The following is a 13,993-nucleotide window of genomic DNA, read 5'->3' on the forward strand; positions in this document are numbered from 1 at the left end:
TTTTATTAAAAAATTTAAAATTATGATCATAAATTTTTTTCCGCCACATATCGAAATCTTTCAGCACCGGATTAGAGGTAGAAACCAAATGAAAGAGAAGTACGGGATAAAAATGAATGAATTTTATGGTTACATAATATGAGATAAAAATGATGAAAACGAAATAAGAGAAAAAATTTAGTTTTTTTATTGGATAAAAATGTTAAAGAAATTAATTAATTTGTTAAAATACAAACTTATCTTTATATAATTTCTGTAAGAGGACAATTTTGATGATTTGAGAAAACGTTATTTTCTCTCCAAAATGAAGAGAAATTTTGTTTGGTTAGTTCCCAGATAAGTTCTCTACATTTTTTTTGTCCATAACCAAACAAGGATGATCCTCCTTTTTCATCTCATTTTCTTTCTTTAATCTTTCTCCCTTTTCAAACAATTGCGGCTATATTGAGAAGAAAATAGCAAAGAAAAAAATGTTGCTCACTTTCCTAAAATATCCTAATATTTAATGACAACTCATTATTTTTTATGGCTGCATAATTGTCTAAGTATTAAAATTAAGTTTTTTTCTTCACTTCCCTCCATATTATTCTCCTACCAAACAAGCATTAAAATTCACTATTTTTCGTACCACTTTCTCTCCATCCAAATTCTTTCTTTTTATCTTTCTTTTCTAATTTTCTTTCCTAATTCAAACAATGAATAAGGGAGAGACACACATTGTGAAGTATTTAAGTTTTCCTCTACAATCATATTTGGGGTCCCATTATATGATTTTAATAACCTCCAAAATTGTGATGCTAATTATAATTATAATCACATTTTCTCATAATAATTCATAATTACATAGTTATTAAAACCGTATCGTACCGGCCGGTTCAACCGGAAAACCGGTTAACCGGGCCTCTAACCGGTACGGTACAGGTGTTGAACCAGCCAAGTATCAAAACCGGTCAAAACCGGTGAACCGGCCGGTACTTTACTAAACCGGCCGGTTTATACACATATTTTTTTTTTTAAAAAAAACTTAAAAACTTAAAAATTCATTACAAGGTGACACATCTTTCTAACCATTCTTCAACCCTTCAAGACACATACTTCCAAGATATACTTAGATTACACATTTTGGTTCCTAACGTGACATTTGTGTAATCTTGGAGTATTGTCTGAAGATAGGATTTAGTAGAAAATTATAATATTCATATGAGACAACTTTAACTCATTGGTGTTAAATGTTAAAACTCCAAATTTATTTGTTTTGTAAAATGAGTTGTGAACTTATGTCATTTATTTATATTTTGCGGTTGTTAAGTGATACTTTTGGTTTGATATATGTTTTTTAATTTAGACTATGAATTTGTTAAAGACTTAAAGTTGTTTATTTATGTGAATTTTGAGTACATTATAAATATTGATTATAAATTTGAGCTACCTATTTGGAATTTTTGTGTGTTATAGGTTTATATATATATATAAATATAAGTAGGTATGTCCGGTTTAACCGGCATGCGGTTTAATTACTGAACCACTGGTTGAACCACTGTACCACTATACCAGTACCCCGACCGGTTTGATAACCGGTACCGTTTTAACCATAGTTATAAAAACCGTACCGTACCAGCCGGTTCAACCGGAAAACCGGTGAACCGGGCCCCTAACCGGTACGGTACAGGTGTTGAACCAGCCAAGTATCAAAACTGGTCAAAACCTGTCAAAACCGCCCAAAACCGGTGAACCGGCCGGTATTTTACTAAACCGGTTGGTTTATACACATATATTTTTTTTAAAAAAAAACTAAAAAACCCATTACAAGGTGACTCATCTTCCAAACTTTTCTTCAACACTTCAAAGCACATGCTTCCAAAACATACTTAGATTACACATTTTGGTTCCTAACATTCGTGTGTAATCTCAGTGACATTTGTGTAATCTTGGAGTACCGTCTGAAGATAGGATTTGGTAGAAAAATATAATATTCATATCATATAACTTTGACTCCTTGATGTTAAATGTTAAAACTCTAAATTTATTTGTTTTATAGAGTGAGATGTGAAGTTATGTCATTTATTTATATTTTGTGGTTCTTAAGTGATACTTTTAGATTGATATATGTTTTTTAATTTAGACTTTAAATTTGTTAAAGACTTAAAGTTGTTTATTTATGTGAATTTTGAGTAATATAAATATAAATAGGTATGTCCGGTTTAACCGGCATGCGGTTTAATTACTGAACCACTGGTTGAACCACTGTACCACTATACCAGTACCCTGACCGGTTTGATAACCGGTACGGTTTTAACAACACTGCATAATTACGATAAACAAAACATAATTACTGTGAAGACAATCATCACGATTTAAACCATACTAATCATTAAATAAGGAAGCTTGATTATATCCAAATAAAATATGACAACCACACATGCATATTGAAACTTGAAACTATATTATTAGCAATGTGCTACACGAGAAACTTAAAAATTGATGTGATTTTGAACCTTTATGCTATGTGGAAAGTTAAGCTATATGATATATACCTAACAAAGCCCACATTAGTATAATATTTATAAACTGTTAGTATAAATATTTATACACAATTAATATATTATTATCATTTATTAATATTACTTTTTTAAAAGTCAATAATAATTAAATATGGATGATGAATAATACAATAATAATATATAAAATTCATATATTGTTTATTCCATACATTTTCTCTCATTAATTAAACGTATAGCTAGCACAAATACAGTGACCTACGATTATTGCATGTTGAATGAATTAGACTAGATTTGTCAATATTGAAACTTGAGGTACTTATTGTCTTATTGCTGTCAAATTCTCCATTTTCTCCAAGCTAGCCACTATGTCTAATCTAGTAAGACTAAAATTCATATCATTTTTTAGTACCAACTACTAAATGCAATTGAGCTAAGTCATATTGCAAAAAGATTGATTGAAATCTTCCATATATTATTATTCTTCTCCAAGTTAAGGGACAAAAGGAATTGGTAATAATGGGAGATTGTGTCGCTATATGTGCATTTGGATGATTAACAATCACAAGATCTAGTTGACCTTTGACCCTCACAAATAGGTGCAATCCATTATTTTGTTGTATGAGTGATTTTTATCTAAAAGTAATGTCAATTGACTAATAAATAGATACATAAAAATTAATTATGCCGAGGGTTATTAAGTTTTAAATAATTCTACAAAAAATCAAATTATATACATTTAAAATGATTTTTATTACAAATTCAGCTAATCAGGTATATATTTAAAAAAATTAATTTAAAACTAAAAATATTTTCAATATATTACAGGTCTGATATGTTGTTATTGAAATTTATGTATGGTATTTGACATGATGTTGATATTATGTTATTGGGAAACGATGGGAATTCCACATATCCGCAGTGGATGAAATTCTCAGATTGAAGTTTGGTGGAGGGTGTACAATGTAAATTTCACAATCTAAATTCACACACAAACAATTCTGAACAATGTGAGATTAATAAGTATGGATTTCATAGTTATACATTAATAATTAAAATTAAAAGTTAATTATTGATCAATAATTATTTTTTTTAATCTGTACTATTCAAATAAAATTGAATAATTATATTAATTATTACTATCTCTTACGATAATAATTATTCTCATCTGCCTCAATATATATAATGTGGTGGAATGTTATTGGATTCAGGTCAAAGCCTTTTCATCCATTAGCAAATTGTCTCATTAATATCACATTCCACTGTCCTTCTCTCAATAGCATATTTTGTACTAAATGTCTCCCAAAAACACCATGATGTTGCACCTCTCTAGTTTTTTTAATACTATCTTATTTTTTTGGGTAAGGAATTATTCTCTTTCGAGGTTTGTGGTTGCACCTCTTAATAAGTGTCGCTCTTAGGAATCAAACCATTAACCTTGGAGATCTAATGGAGCTTTATAGATCAATGCTTTATTGATGCATCTATGTAATTTAATGAAGCATAAAACAAAAAACATTTTCTATATTTTTCCTAAAAACAAAAAAAACATAAGATTCAAGGTGACATGATAGATCCAAATCCTTCATTTTGTATTTGAGGAGGAAATGTTGTTGATTTTTCTTTACATAGGAGTTTGGGTAGATTTGAAATGATGGATGAGATATTAAAGAGGAATGTAGCTCAATTGTCTCCAATTTTGTCTCAACTATATTTAAATTCAATGAAAATGTAATATTTACTATACAATTTTGAAAAATGAGAAATATATTTGTTAATTTTATTAGGTATCAAAATTTTATTGAAATGAGAGAGTTAGGGATATGCTTTTTCATAGAGATAATTTTCATTCATCAAAGAGAGGTAAGGCCAACATTTGATAATATATGGTTTACCTCAGCCACATGGATTCTAGGCCATATATTCTCTTATTGGTTTTGATAAAAGTTTTTGACCTTTGATCCATATGAGAAACCATAATGCAAATTTTCAAAGTGCCTTGCCAGTATAATCCCTTGCTTACTACTTAATATGCCACCATGTTGATTAAGCAACTTGAGATATTCTCTAGTAAAAAACTGTACCAATCAAAACCCTCAATTTATAAAAAAATGCATTAATCAAATTATAGCCGTACAGTATTTTTTATAATTTATTCTTAAGTTTCTATATCAAAATTGCACCGCTTTTTCTTTAGGAAAATAATGAGGTAAGTAACAGCAATGAGAAACTGTAAGCACTGGTTTCTTTTTTAAGAAAAGTTGTTTTTGAAATACAAATTTAAGAATATATAACATTGTTATAAAAGAAATGGATAAAAGTTAACTTCTAAGTTCACCAAGATATCATATTGATAAAATAGAGTGGATTACTTTCTTTTCAGATGACCATTGTAGCTATAGATATGGATATAGATATTTGAGAGTCTATAGAGATTGGACCTAGTATGCCATAAAACTTGTTGATGGCAATCCAATGTATAAACCCAAACCTTTGTGGACTGATGATGAGAAAAAGAGAGTCAAAATAAGGCTAAAATTGTCATTATCTTTGTATTATCTTATGATAAATACTTTACCGTTTTTCAATACATTAGTGTTAAAGACATGTGTAGGATACTTTACAAGTTACTTATGGGATAACTAATGAAGTTAAGCATGCTAGAATGAACATATTAATATTTTTAAAAGTTGTAGAAAATAATGTTTTTTTTAATTTTGAATTTGATTTTTTTTAATGAAAATAGAGAAATCAAATTGTGATACTAAATGAGTCTTTTTTATTAAAAATATATTTAAGAGTTACAAAAAAACTTCAATTTCGAATTTAATTTTTTTAATTATTATTATATTTTTTACATTTCAGATCATTTTATCTGTTTTTTTAATTAATTCTAACAGACATATCATTGTATGACGTGAGGAAAGGAAATGATTTTTGAAATTGAAGTTTTATTTAACAAAAATAGCTTATTCTTTGGACAGTTGTCACAAATAGAGGGTATCTAATTTTGTCTTTTCATCAGCCATTTCAATTCATATATAGATAGTAGAAGATGAATATAGTGTGTGAGAGTTTACTATTGGACATGGAATGAAACTCTTTTGGAGGGAAAAAATGAATGAGAGGGTGACATGAGTCCATGATGACAAAACAAATATATTTTTTTATTATATAGTTAATAAATTTTATTATATAATTAATAGATAGACAGAAGGATGAGTCACAATACACTTCATATATAGATAGTAGAATAGTAGAAGATGAATATAGTGTGTGAGAGTTCACTATAGGACATGAATCTCTTTTGGAAGGAAAAAAGTGAATGAGATAGTGAAATGTGTCTTTGATGATATAACAATGAGAGAGTCAAATTGTGATACTATATGATGTTTTTTATTAAAAAATATTTAAAAGTTACAAAAAAACTTCAATTTCAAATTTGATTTTTTTAATTATTATTATATACCTTACATTTTATATTATCTTATTTGTTTTTTTATTAATTCTAACATGCATATCATTGTATGACACGAGGAAAGAAAATGACTTTTGAAATTCCAGTTTTATTTAATGAAAACAACCTATTCTTTAGACAATTGTCACAAATATAGGGTGTCTAATTTAGTCTTTTCATCACTCATTTTAATTCATATATAGATAGTAAATATATAGATAGTAGAATAGTAGAAGATAAATATAGTATGTGAAAGTTCTCTATAAGACATGCAGCTCTTTTGGAGGAAAAAAGTGAATGAGATGATAACATGTATCCATAATGACATGACGGAGACCTTTTTTTATTATGTAGTTATATTATATAGTTAGTAGATTTTATTATATAGTTAATAGATAGATAAAAGGATGAGTCACAATACACTTCATATATAAATATAGTAGATATATATTGTTGAATTGTGATTCCAGCAAAGAGAAGACACAATCAGATCAACAACTTAACAATTAGATCAATAACTTAATATTCTTTTACTTGGTTTTTCAATCTTTCCCTTTTTAGTAATTTCTAGCCGTTAATTCTGTTTTCTATTGTGATCGGTTTTCCAGTTTGGGAAAGTTCTTTTTTTTCTCTTTTCTGTTTTGAACATATATATCTGGTTTTCTCCTTCCATTGAAAATCAAGAATAATAATAAATATTTGTGAGGTTTATTCAAATTAAAGCTTTTCGTCTTCTGTATCTTTGTCTTCTCTTTCTCATTAATTCAAGGTGAAGGTTGATTATCCCTCCTCACCTTTAGTCTTTGTATTTCCATCTTCAATTCATGTTTATACCAACTTTTTAAGATGGTATCAGAGCTATAAGCTCTGCTGCGCTTTACTTTCTTTCACATCTTCTTCCTCCCATCACATTCGATCAAAGCCTCATTTCAAGATTCTTTAATGGCTACCAATGTCTTGAGTGATCCATCTAGTCCTTACTTCATACACCCCAATGAGAACCCTAGTTCTGCCCTTGTATCTGTGCCCTTAAAAGTAGGGAACTATCATTCTTAGTCAAAAGTCATGGCAATGGCATTGAAAACCAAGAATAAACTTCAATTCATTGATGGTGGTTTATCAAAACCTCCTAACGATGACCCTCAGTTTGCTACTTGGGACAGATGCCACACCTTGGTTCTATCCTGGATCAATCAATCTATAGATCCATCCATAGTTGAGAGCGTTCTTTGGCTAGAAACAATATTTGAAGTATGGGATGACCTCAAGGAGAGATACTACCAAGGGGACACCTTTCGCATATGTGAAGTGCAAGAAGATCTCTACAGCTTAAGGCAAGGTAACCTTTCAATTGATGCCTACTACACTCAGTTAAAACACCTATGGCAAGAGTTAGACAACTTTAGACCTATCCCAACCTGTATGTGTGAATTCAAGTGCAAGAGTACTGTGGTTCCTATTGTGAAGGCATATATGGAAAATGACTATGTTATAAGATTTTTAAAGCGATTGAATGAACAATACTCTGCTGTGAGATCTTAAATCATGTTCAAGGAACATTTGCCTGACATAAATAAAGCATTTTCCCTCCTAGTCCAACTAGAAAGGCAATTGAATACCCCTTATGAAGAACCCATAATCTTGACCAACAATCCAGAAGAATCCTTTGGAAGAGGAAGGACTAGGGGAAGAGGATTTCGAGGTTCCACTTCAAGCAACTTAGGAAGAGGAATAAGCTATTTTGGTAGAGGAATAATGCAAGAATCTGCACCTACTACAATAGATCTAGACATACAGTTGATGTTTGCTACAAAAAGCATGGTTATCCTCCAAGCTTCAAGAACAATAATAATGTCAATAACTTCATTTATTATTTTTGGTTAAGTTAAACAAAACATAATATATTGTGGAGACAAGTCCAAATAATATATGAGTTGATACCTCTTTATTATTTTTGTTCTTTACGATATAGTATAAGAGCAATTTAAACAATATCTCTTTAGAATTGTTGATGCATTTTGTAATAAAAAATAATAGAAATACATTGATTTGTATATTATTTGGAATTTTCCTCATAGTATACGATGTTTTGTTTAACTTAATTACATTTATTACATTTTTTATTTAAAAAATTACATTTATTTCTCATGCAGAAGTATCAGTGTAATGAAAGTATAAAACCAGAGGAGGTTTGTGTAGGTATAAAAAAGTGATGAGTGGTTTATGTAATTTCACTAAAACTCAGAGGTGTCAGTATAATTATTACTTAAAATAATACATAAACTAAAAGTAACTTCAGGGTATTGGGAAAGACAATGGAGAAAATGAAATGGTGGATAATCTATAAGTATCTTTGTAAATACTTATCAAGCTACAAGACTTGAATGGCCCAGGTGAGCCCATAGAACCCAACTTAAACTTTTCATTATAAAAAAAAATAAGGAAACAATGTAAGCACTAACGATGTATGAATTTTATATACTATTACTATTTATGTTTTATCATTACTGATTATTAAAAAATAGTGTATAAATCTTTGCACATTGCATAAATATTATATTCATAAAAAAATGACAAAAGAAAAAATGTCATTGTAGAGCACATAACAGAATAAAAACCAAACTAAATCCCGGATGAAGTCTTTGCATTTCAGGATAAGCATAATGGAAGAGACAAAATGCATATAGTGACCAAACTTTGTTTGGAATGATAGAAAAATTATGTCGTGTTGAACATAGTCGTATCTCTTTTTGGACGATAGTCGAGTCTCCCCATCTTTTATTCATTTCTCAAGTCTCTTAACTTATAAAGTCTCATTTCAGTAGAATATCAATTTGAGCTCTTATTGCAGCCTGCGTTAATGAATGAATGATGACATGATTGCAGAGAGAGAGAGAGGTGCATAACTGAAGTAAAACTAAATGAAATATGCATGGCCTTATGTTGATCTCTCAGTTTGTAAGAGTTGAGGACATATAATGATAAATGTGGGGTTCAATCACCCCTCTTCATCTCAATTTCACACTCTCTTTCCCTCACCTCCTCTCTTGGATCCTACTAGAGATCTAAAGGCCTCACTAGGAGACCCCTACACCAATAAACCGTGACTCTGTGTCTCCATCCAATAAAAGTACACAGTAATATGTTTTTGTTTAAGAAAAAATTATGCGTGTAGATTTTTTATATACTATCAGTTCATCCTAACCCCTAGTTCTAATATGTGACCTTCCAGACCCATGAATATACCAAGCCTGCCACCTACCAGCTTAAATAGCTCATACAATATTTTATTCCCCACAAAGGGAGTCTCCTGCGACTCGAACTCATAACCTCATGGACAAATAGTCATTATTCCCATGAGTATGTAGCTTAATGGTAGCGACTCATGTGAATAATGGCTATTTGTCCCTGACGTCATGGGTTCGAGTCGCGGGAGACTCCTTTTATGAGGAATAAAATATTGCAGGGTTATTTAAGCTGGTGGGTGATACGCTCAATGTATTCATAGGCGAGGGAGGTCACATGTCAGGATTGGGATTGGGTATTACCGGTGGCACACTCAATATATTCATGGGTCTAAGAGATCGCATGTCAGAAATGGGTGTTACATCCTTCATCTTTCATTTTCAATTTTCACTAACTTTTCAAAAAAGTAATACAAATGCATATACACTACTGTTTGTGTATAAATTTTTATACCGAAAGTATATAAGAGGCGTACAAATGGAGTTCAACTCCTCTCCTCTCCAGTACTGGAGAAACTAGTACTGAAATATGTGGTTGAGAATTTTTTAAAGAGTTTTTATTTATTTTTAATAAATTATAACATGTAATCATAGTCGTTAAAAAAAAAAATTGGCCAGATGTCATCATCCTATCCAGCACTGGACTCTCCAGTACCGGAGAGGATCCATTTCCGTACAAATGGGACACCGAGATAGGAGATCTCCATTAAAAAAATGGAGATAGCATCAAAGATACTATAAAAAATATTTGTAATGCAATTTGATCTGTTATGATTTAATGATACAAAATATATTATAAACTATTTTCCTCATAATCTTACATTTCTATTCATAATAGTTATACTGAAAGTGAGATCATTTACTAATTGATTTCCTCTAAAAATCTACACAAGCTCATCAAGCAATAAACAAAGCAGATACAAAACTTAAACATTACAAATTACCCGTGTGATTGGTTAAATCACCTTTTAGACAATTGCCCAAAACTTTTTTCTACAAACTAAAACAGGCTCTGTCTTCTTTTCTTTGTTCTCTATCAAATGTGACTCCACATCCCACAGAAATTTTGGTGCCATCTCTTTGATTCTTGATACAATATGTTCCTCATCCCTAATGATAATAAATCCCTGCACAAAATAATCTGATTTAAGCAAACATTGCTTTCAGGACATTCTAAATTTATCTCAACCGGTACCATGGTGGATATAATGATATAAGTTTATCACAAGCACAAAAAATAAATTACAAAAAGAAAAGGTGATTAGTGAAGTGGAACTTAGTTTTTCTCTTTTGTAAAAAGGTGTGACTGTAAAGAGGATTTAGAGAAGGCACGATAACACAAGGAATTTGTGAACGATGTTCGGTCAACTTGTGCTTATGTCCTTAGGAGCGTTGAGCTGCACTATGTATTAAGACTAAAGATTTGTGTTTGTGATTGTTGTTCCATTAGGTTTACATAACACATAAATATATAGCTCTTTGCTCCAGTCCTTTATGACAATCTATACTCATAACTTGCATTGTAGTTTTCTTGAGAAAAGGTTGGTACACTGGAATATGAGTCATTCACATAACAAAAGATATTATAAATTGATAATATAATGGAACTCCCATTGCTATTCTAAAAGTTCAAATTTCCCTTGCAAAACTACTGATTTCTTAAAAGGCAATGTTTTTTAAACAAGATTTTCTATTTAATCTTCAATTTTTGTTGAACTTATAACACTACTTTGTTTAATTAAAGGAAATGAAGTGCCTTTAGCTTCAAAGTACATTCTTAAATGCATCATGCAAGCACACAAAACAAAACATGGACATGCATTTATGCATTCCCGTTAGACTAGACCAAATGTTTATTCTCTTTTCAGCCAAAAATAAACTTCTACTTTGATTTCATATGCACATAACCATTGTAGGAACAGTAGGATAATCTTTTAGAACAGACATTACCAGTGGCCGCGTGAGACGATCCATCTCTAGCATGATATCCTCCAATAAGCAACCTTCCCCTTGGTTTTTGTAGTGGGAGAAGAGGTAGTTGGCATGCAATAGATCGTATGTCCGAGGATAACTCGAAAATGGTTCACACCTGTAAAGATATCTCCATTAGCTCCACCCAACTAATAATATAAAAAAGCTATATATGTTCATATTGAATATATATACAGACACACACGTATAATTATGCATATAAATGCATACACACATATACATGTTTAAAGAAAAGCATCTAGGATTTCAGTTGTAAAGATAATGTCTTACCAATCCTGAAAAGTTCCAATCAGTCCCCGATCGTAAATTCCAGATAAAGTGTTCTTCATGCTTGAGGGAACTACGTTCATAACCCAAACAGGAACATTGTCTAATGCTGCAGCAAATCCACCATAAAGGGCATTCATATCCATCACATTCCGAACTTCTGTCTCCTTGACATTCATCAATCTCCAGTAATGACGAATCTGATCTTTCCAGAAGAGAGTATCTGATGTAAATTCATCTTGATTTATACCTGTTTTTCCAAGGTTAAAGGGTCATCACATTATAAGCAAAGGGACAGTTGAACGAACTGCAGTAATGCATGTTTTATGTCATTACTCTTATTTCAGATTGAACAGTTGAACAATAGTATGAGATGTATTAATTCTTACTTATCCCTACTACAACACACGACACTAACTGAATAGAGAATAACTGTTGATATTGATACGGGATATTACATGATCGCCGTGGGAACATATTCATCTGTTGCAATTTCAAGTAGTGCTCAGCTATATATATCTAATAACTAAGTTTCACTCTTCTTTCGGTTTATCATTAATACATTGATTTGTATATTATTTGGAATTTTCCTCATAGTATACGATGTTTTGTTTAACTTAATTACATTTATTACATTTTTTATTTAAAAAATTACATTTATTTCTCATGCAGAAGTATCAGTGTAATGAAAGTATAAAACCAGAGGAGGTTTGTGTAGGTATAAAAAAGTGATGAGTGGTTTATGTAATTTCACTAAAACTCAGAGGTGTCAGTATAATTATTACTTAAAATAATACATAAACTAAAAGTAACTTCAGGGTATTGGGAAAGACAATGGAGAAAATGAAATGGTGGATAATCTATAAGTATCTTTGTAAATACTTATCAAGCTACAAGACTTGAATGGCCCAGGTGAGCCCATAGAACCCAACTTAAACTTTTCATTATAAAAAAAAATAAGGAAACAATGTAAGCACTAACGATGTATGAATTTTATATACTATTACTATTTATGTTTTATCATTACTGATTATTAAAAAATAGTGTATAAATCTTTGCACATTGCATAAATATTATATTCATAAAAAAATGACAAAAGAAAAAATGTCATTGTAGAGCACATAACAGAATAAAAACCAAACTAAATCCCGGATGAAGTCTTTGCATTTCAGGATAAGCATAATGGAAGAGACAAAATGCATATAGTGACCAAACTTTGTTTGGAATGATAGAAAAATTATGTCGTGTTGAACATAGTCGTATCTCTTTTTGGACGATAGTCGAGTCTCCCCATCTTTTATTCATTTCTCAAGTCTCTTAACTTATAAAGTCTCATTTCAGTAGAATATCAATTTGAGCTCTTATTGCAGCCTGCGTTAATGAATGAATGATGACATGATTGCAGAGAGAGAGAGAGGTGCATAACTGAAGTAAAACTAAATGAAATATGCATGGCCTTATGTTGATCTCTCAGTTTGTAAGAGTTGAGGACATATAATGATAAATGTGGGGTTCAATCACCCCTCTTCATCTCAATTTCACACTCTCTTTCCCTCACCTCCTCTCTTGGATCCTACTAGAGATCTAAAGGCCTCACTAGGAGACCCCTACACCAATAAACCGTGACTCTGTGTCTCCATCCAATAAAAGTACACAGTAATATGTTTTTGTTTAAGAAAAAATTATGCGTGTAGATTTTTTATATACTATCAGTTCATCCTAACCCCTAGTTCTAATATGTGACCTTCCAGACCCATGAATATACCAAGCCTGCCACCTACCAGCTTAAATAGCTCATACAATATTTTATTCCCCACAAAGGGAGTCTCCTGCGACTCGAACTCATAACCTCATGGACAAATAGTCATTATTCCCATGAGTATGTAGCTTAATGGTAGCGACTCATGTGAATAATGGCTATTTGTCCCTGACGTCATGGGTTCGAGTCGCGGGAGACTCCTTTTATGAGGAATAAAATATTGCAGGGTTATTTAAGCTGGTGGGTGATACGCTCAATGTATTCATAGGCGAGGGAGGTCACATGTCAGGATTGGGATTGGGTATTACCGGTGGCACACTCAATATATTCATGGGTCTAAGAGATCGCATGTCAGAAATGGGTGTTACATCCTTCATCTTTCATTTTCAATTTTCACTAACTTTTCAAAAAAGTAATACAAATGCATATACACTACTGTTTGTGTATAAATTTTTATACCGAAAGTATATAAGAGGCGTACAAATGGAGTTCAACTCCTCTCCTCTCCAGTACTGGAGAAACTAGTACTGAAATATGTGGTTGAGAATTTTTTAAAGAGTTTTTATTTATTTTTAATAAATTATAACATGTAATCATAGTCGTTAAAAAAAAAAATTGGCCAGATGTCATCATCCTATCCAGCACTGGACTCTCCAGTACCGGAGAGGATCCATTTCCGTACAAATGGGACACCGAGATAGGAGATCTCCATTAAAAAAATGGAGATAGCATCAAAGATACTATAAAAAATATTTGTAATGCAATTTGATCTGTT

General features: G+C 31.1%; 1 protein-coding gene across 1 annotated transcript; it reads right to left on the reverse strand.

Annotated features, from left to right (window-relative positions):
- On the reverse strand, positions 9,971 to 11,917 carry LOC109347507 (probable methyltransferase PMT7). The gene is made up of 3 exons (XM_019587400.1): positions 11,463 to 11,917; positions 11,151 to 11,289; positions 9,971 to 10,327 (listed from the first exon to the last, which is right to left on the reverse strand). Exons 1-3 carry the CDS (start codon positions 11,636 to 11,638, stop codon positions 10,169 to 10,171), a joined length of 474 nt encoding a protein of 157 aa, XP_019442945.1. The 5' UTR covers positions 11,639 to 11,917; the 3' UTR covers positions 9,971 to 10,168.

This window comes from Lupinus angustifolius, chromosome LG05 (genome assembly GCF_001865875.1).
Source record: "Lupinus angustifolius cultivar Tanjil chromosome LG05, LupAngTanjil_v1.0, whole genome shotgun sequence".
Classification (NCBI taxonomy): Eukaryota; Viridiplantae; Streptophyta; class Magnoliopsida; order Fabales; family Fabaceae; genus Lupinus; species Lupinus angustifolius.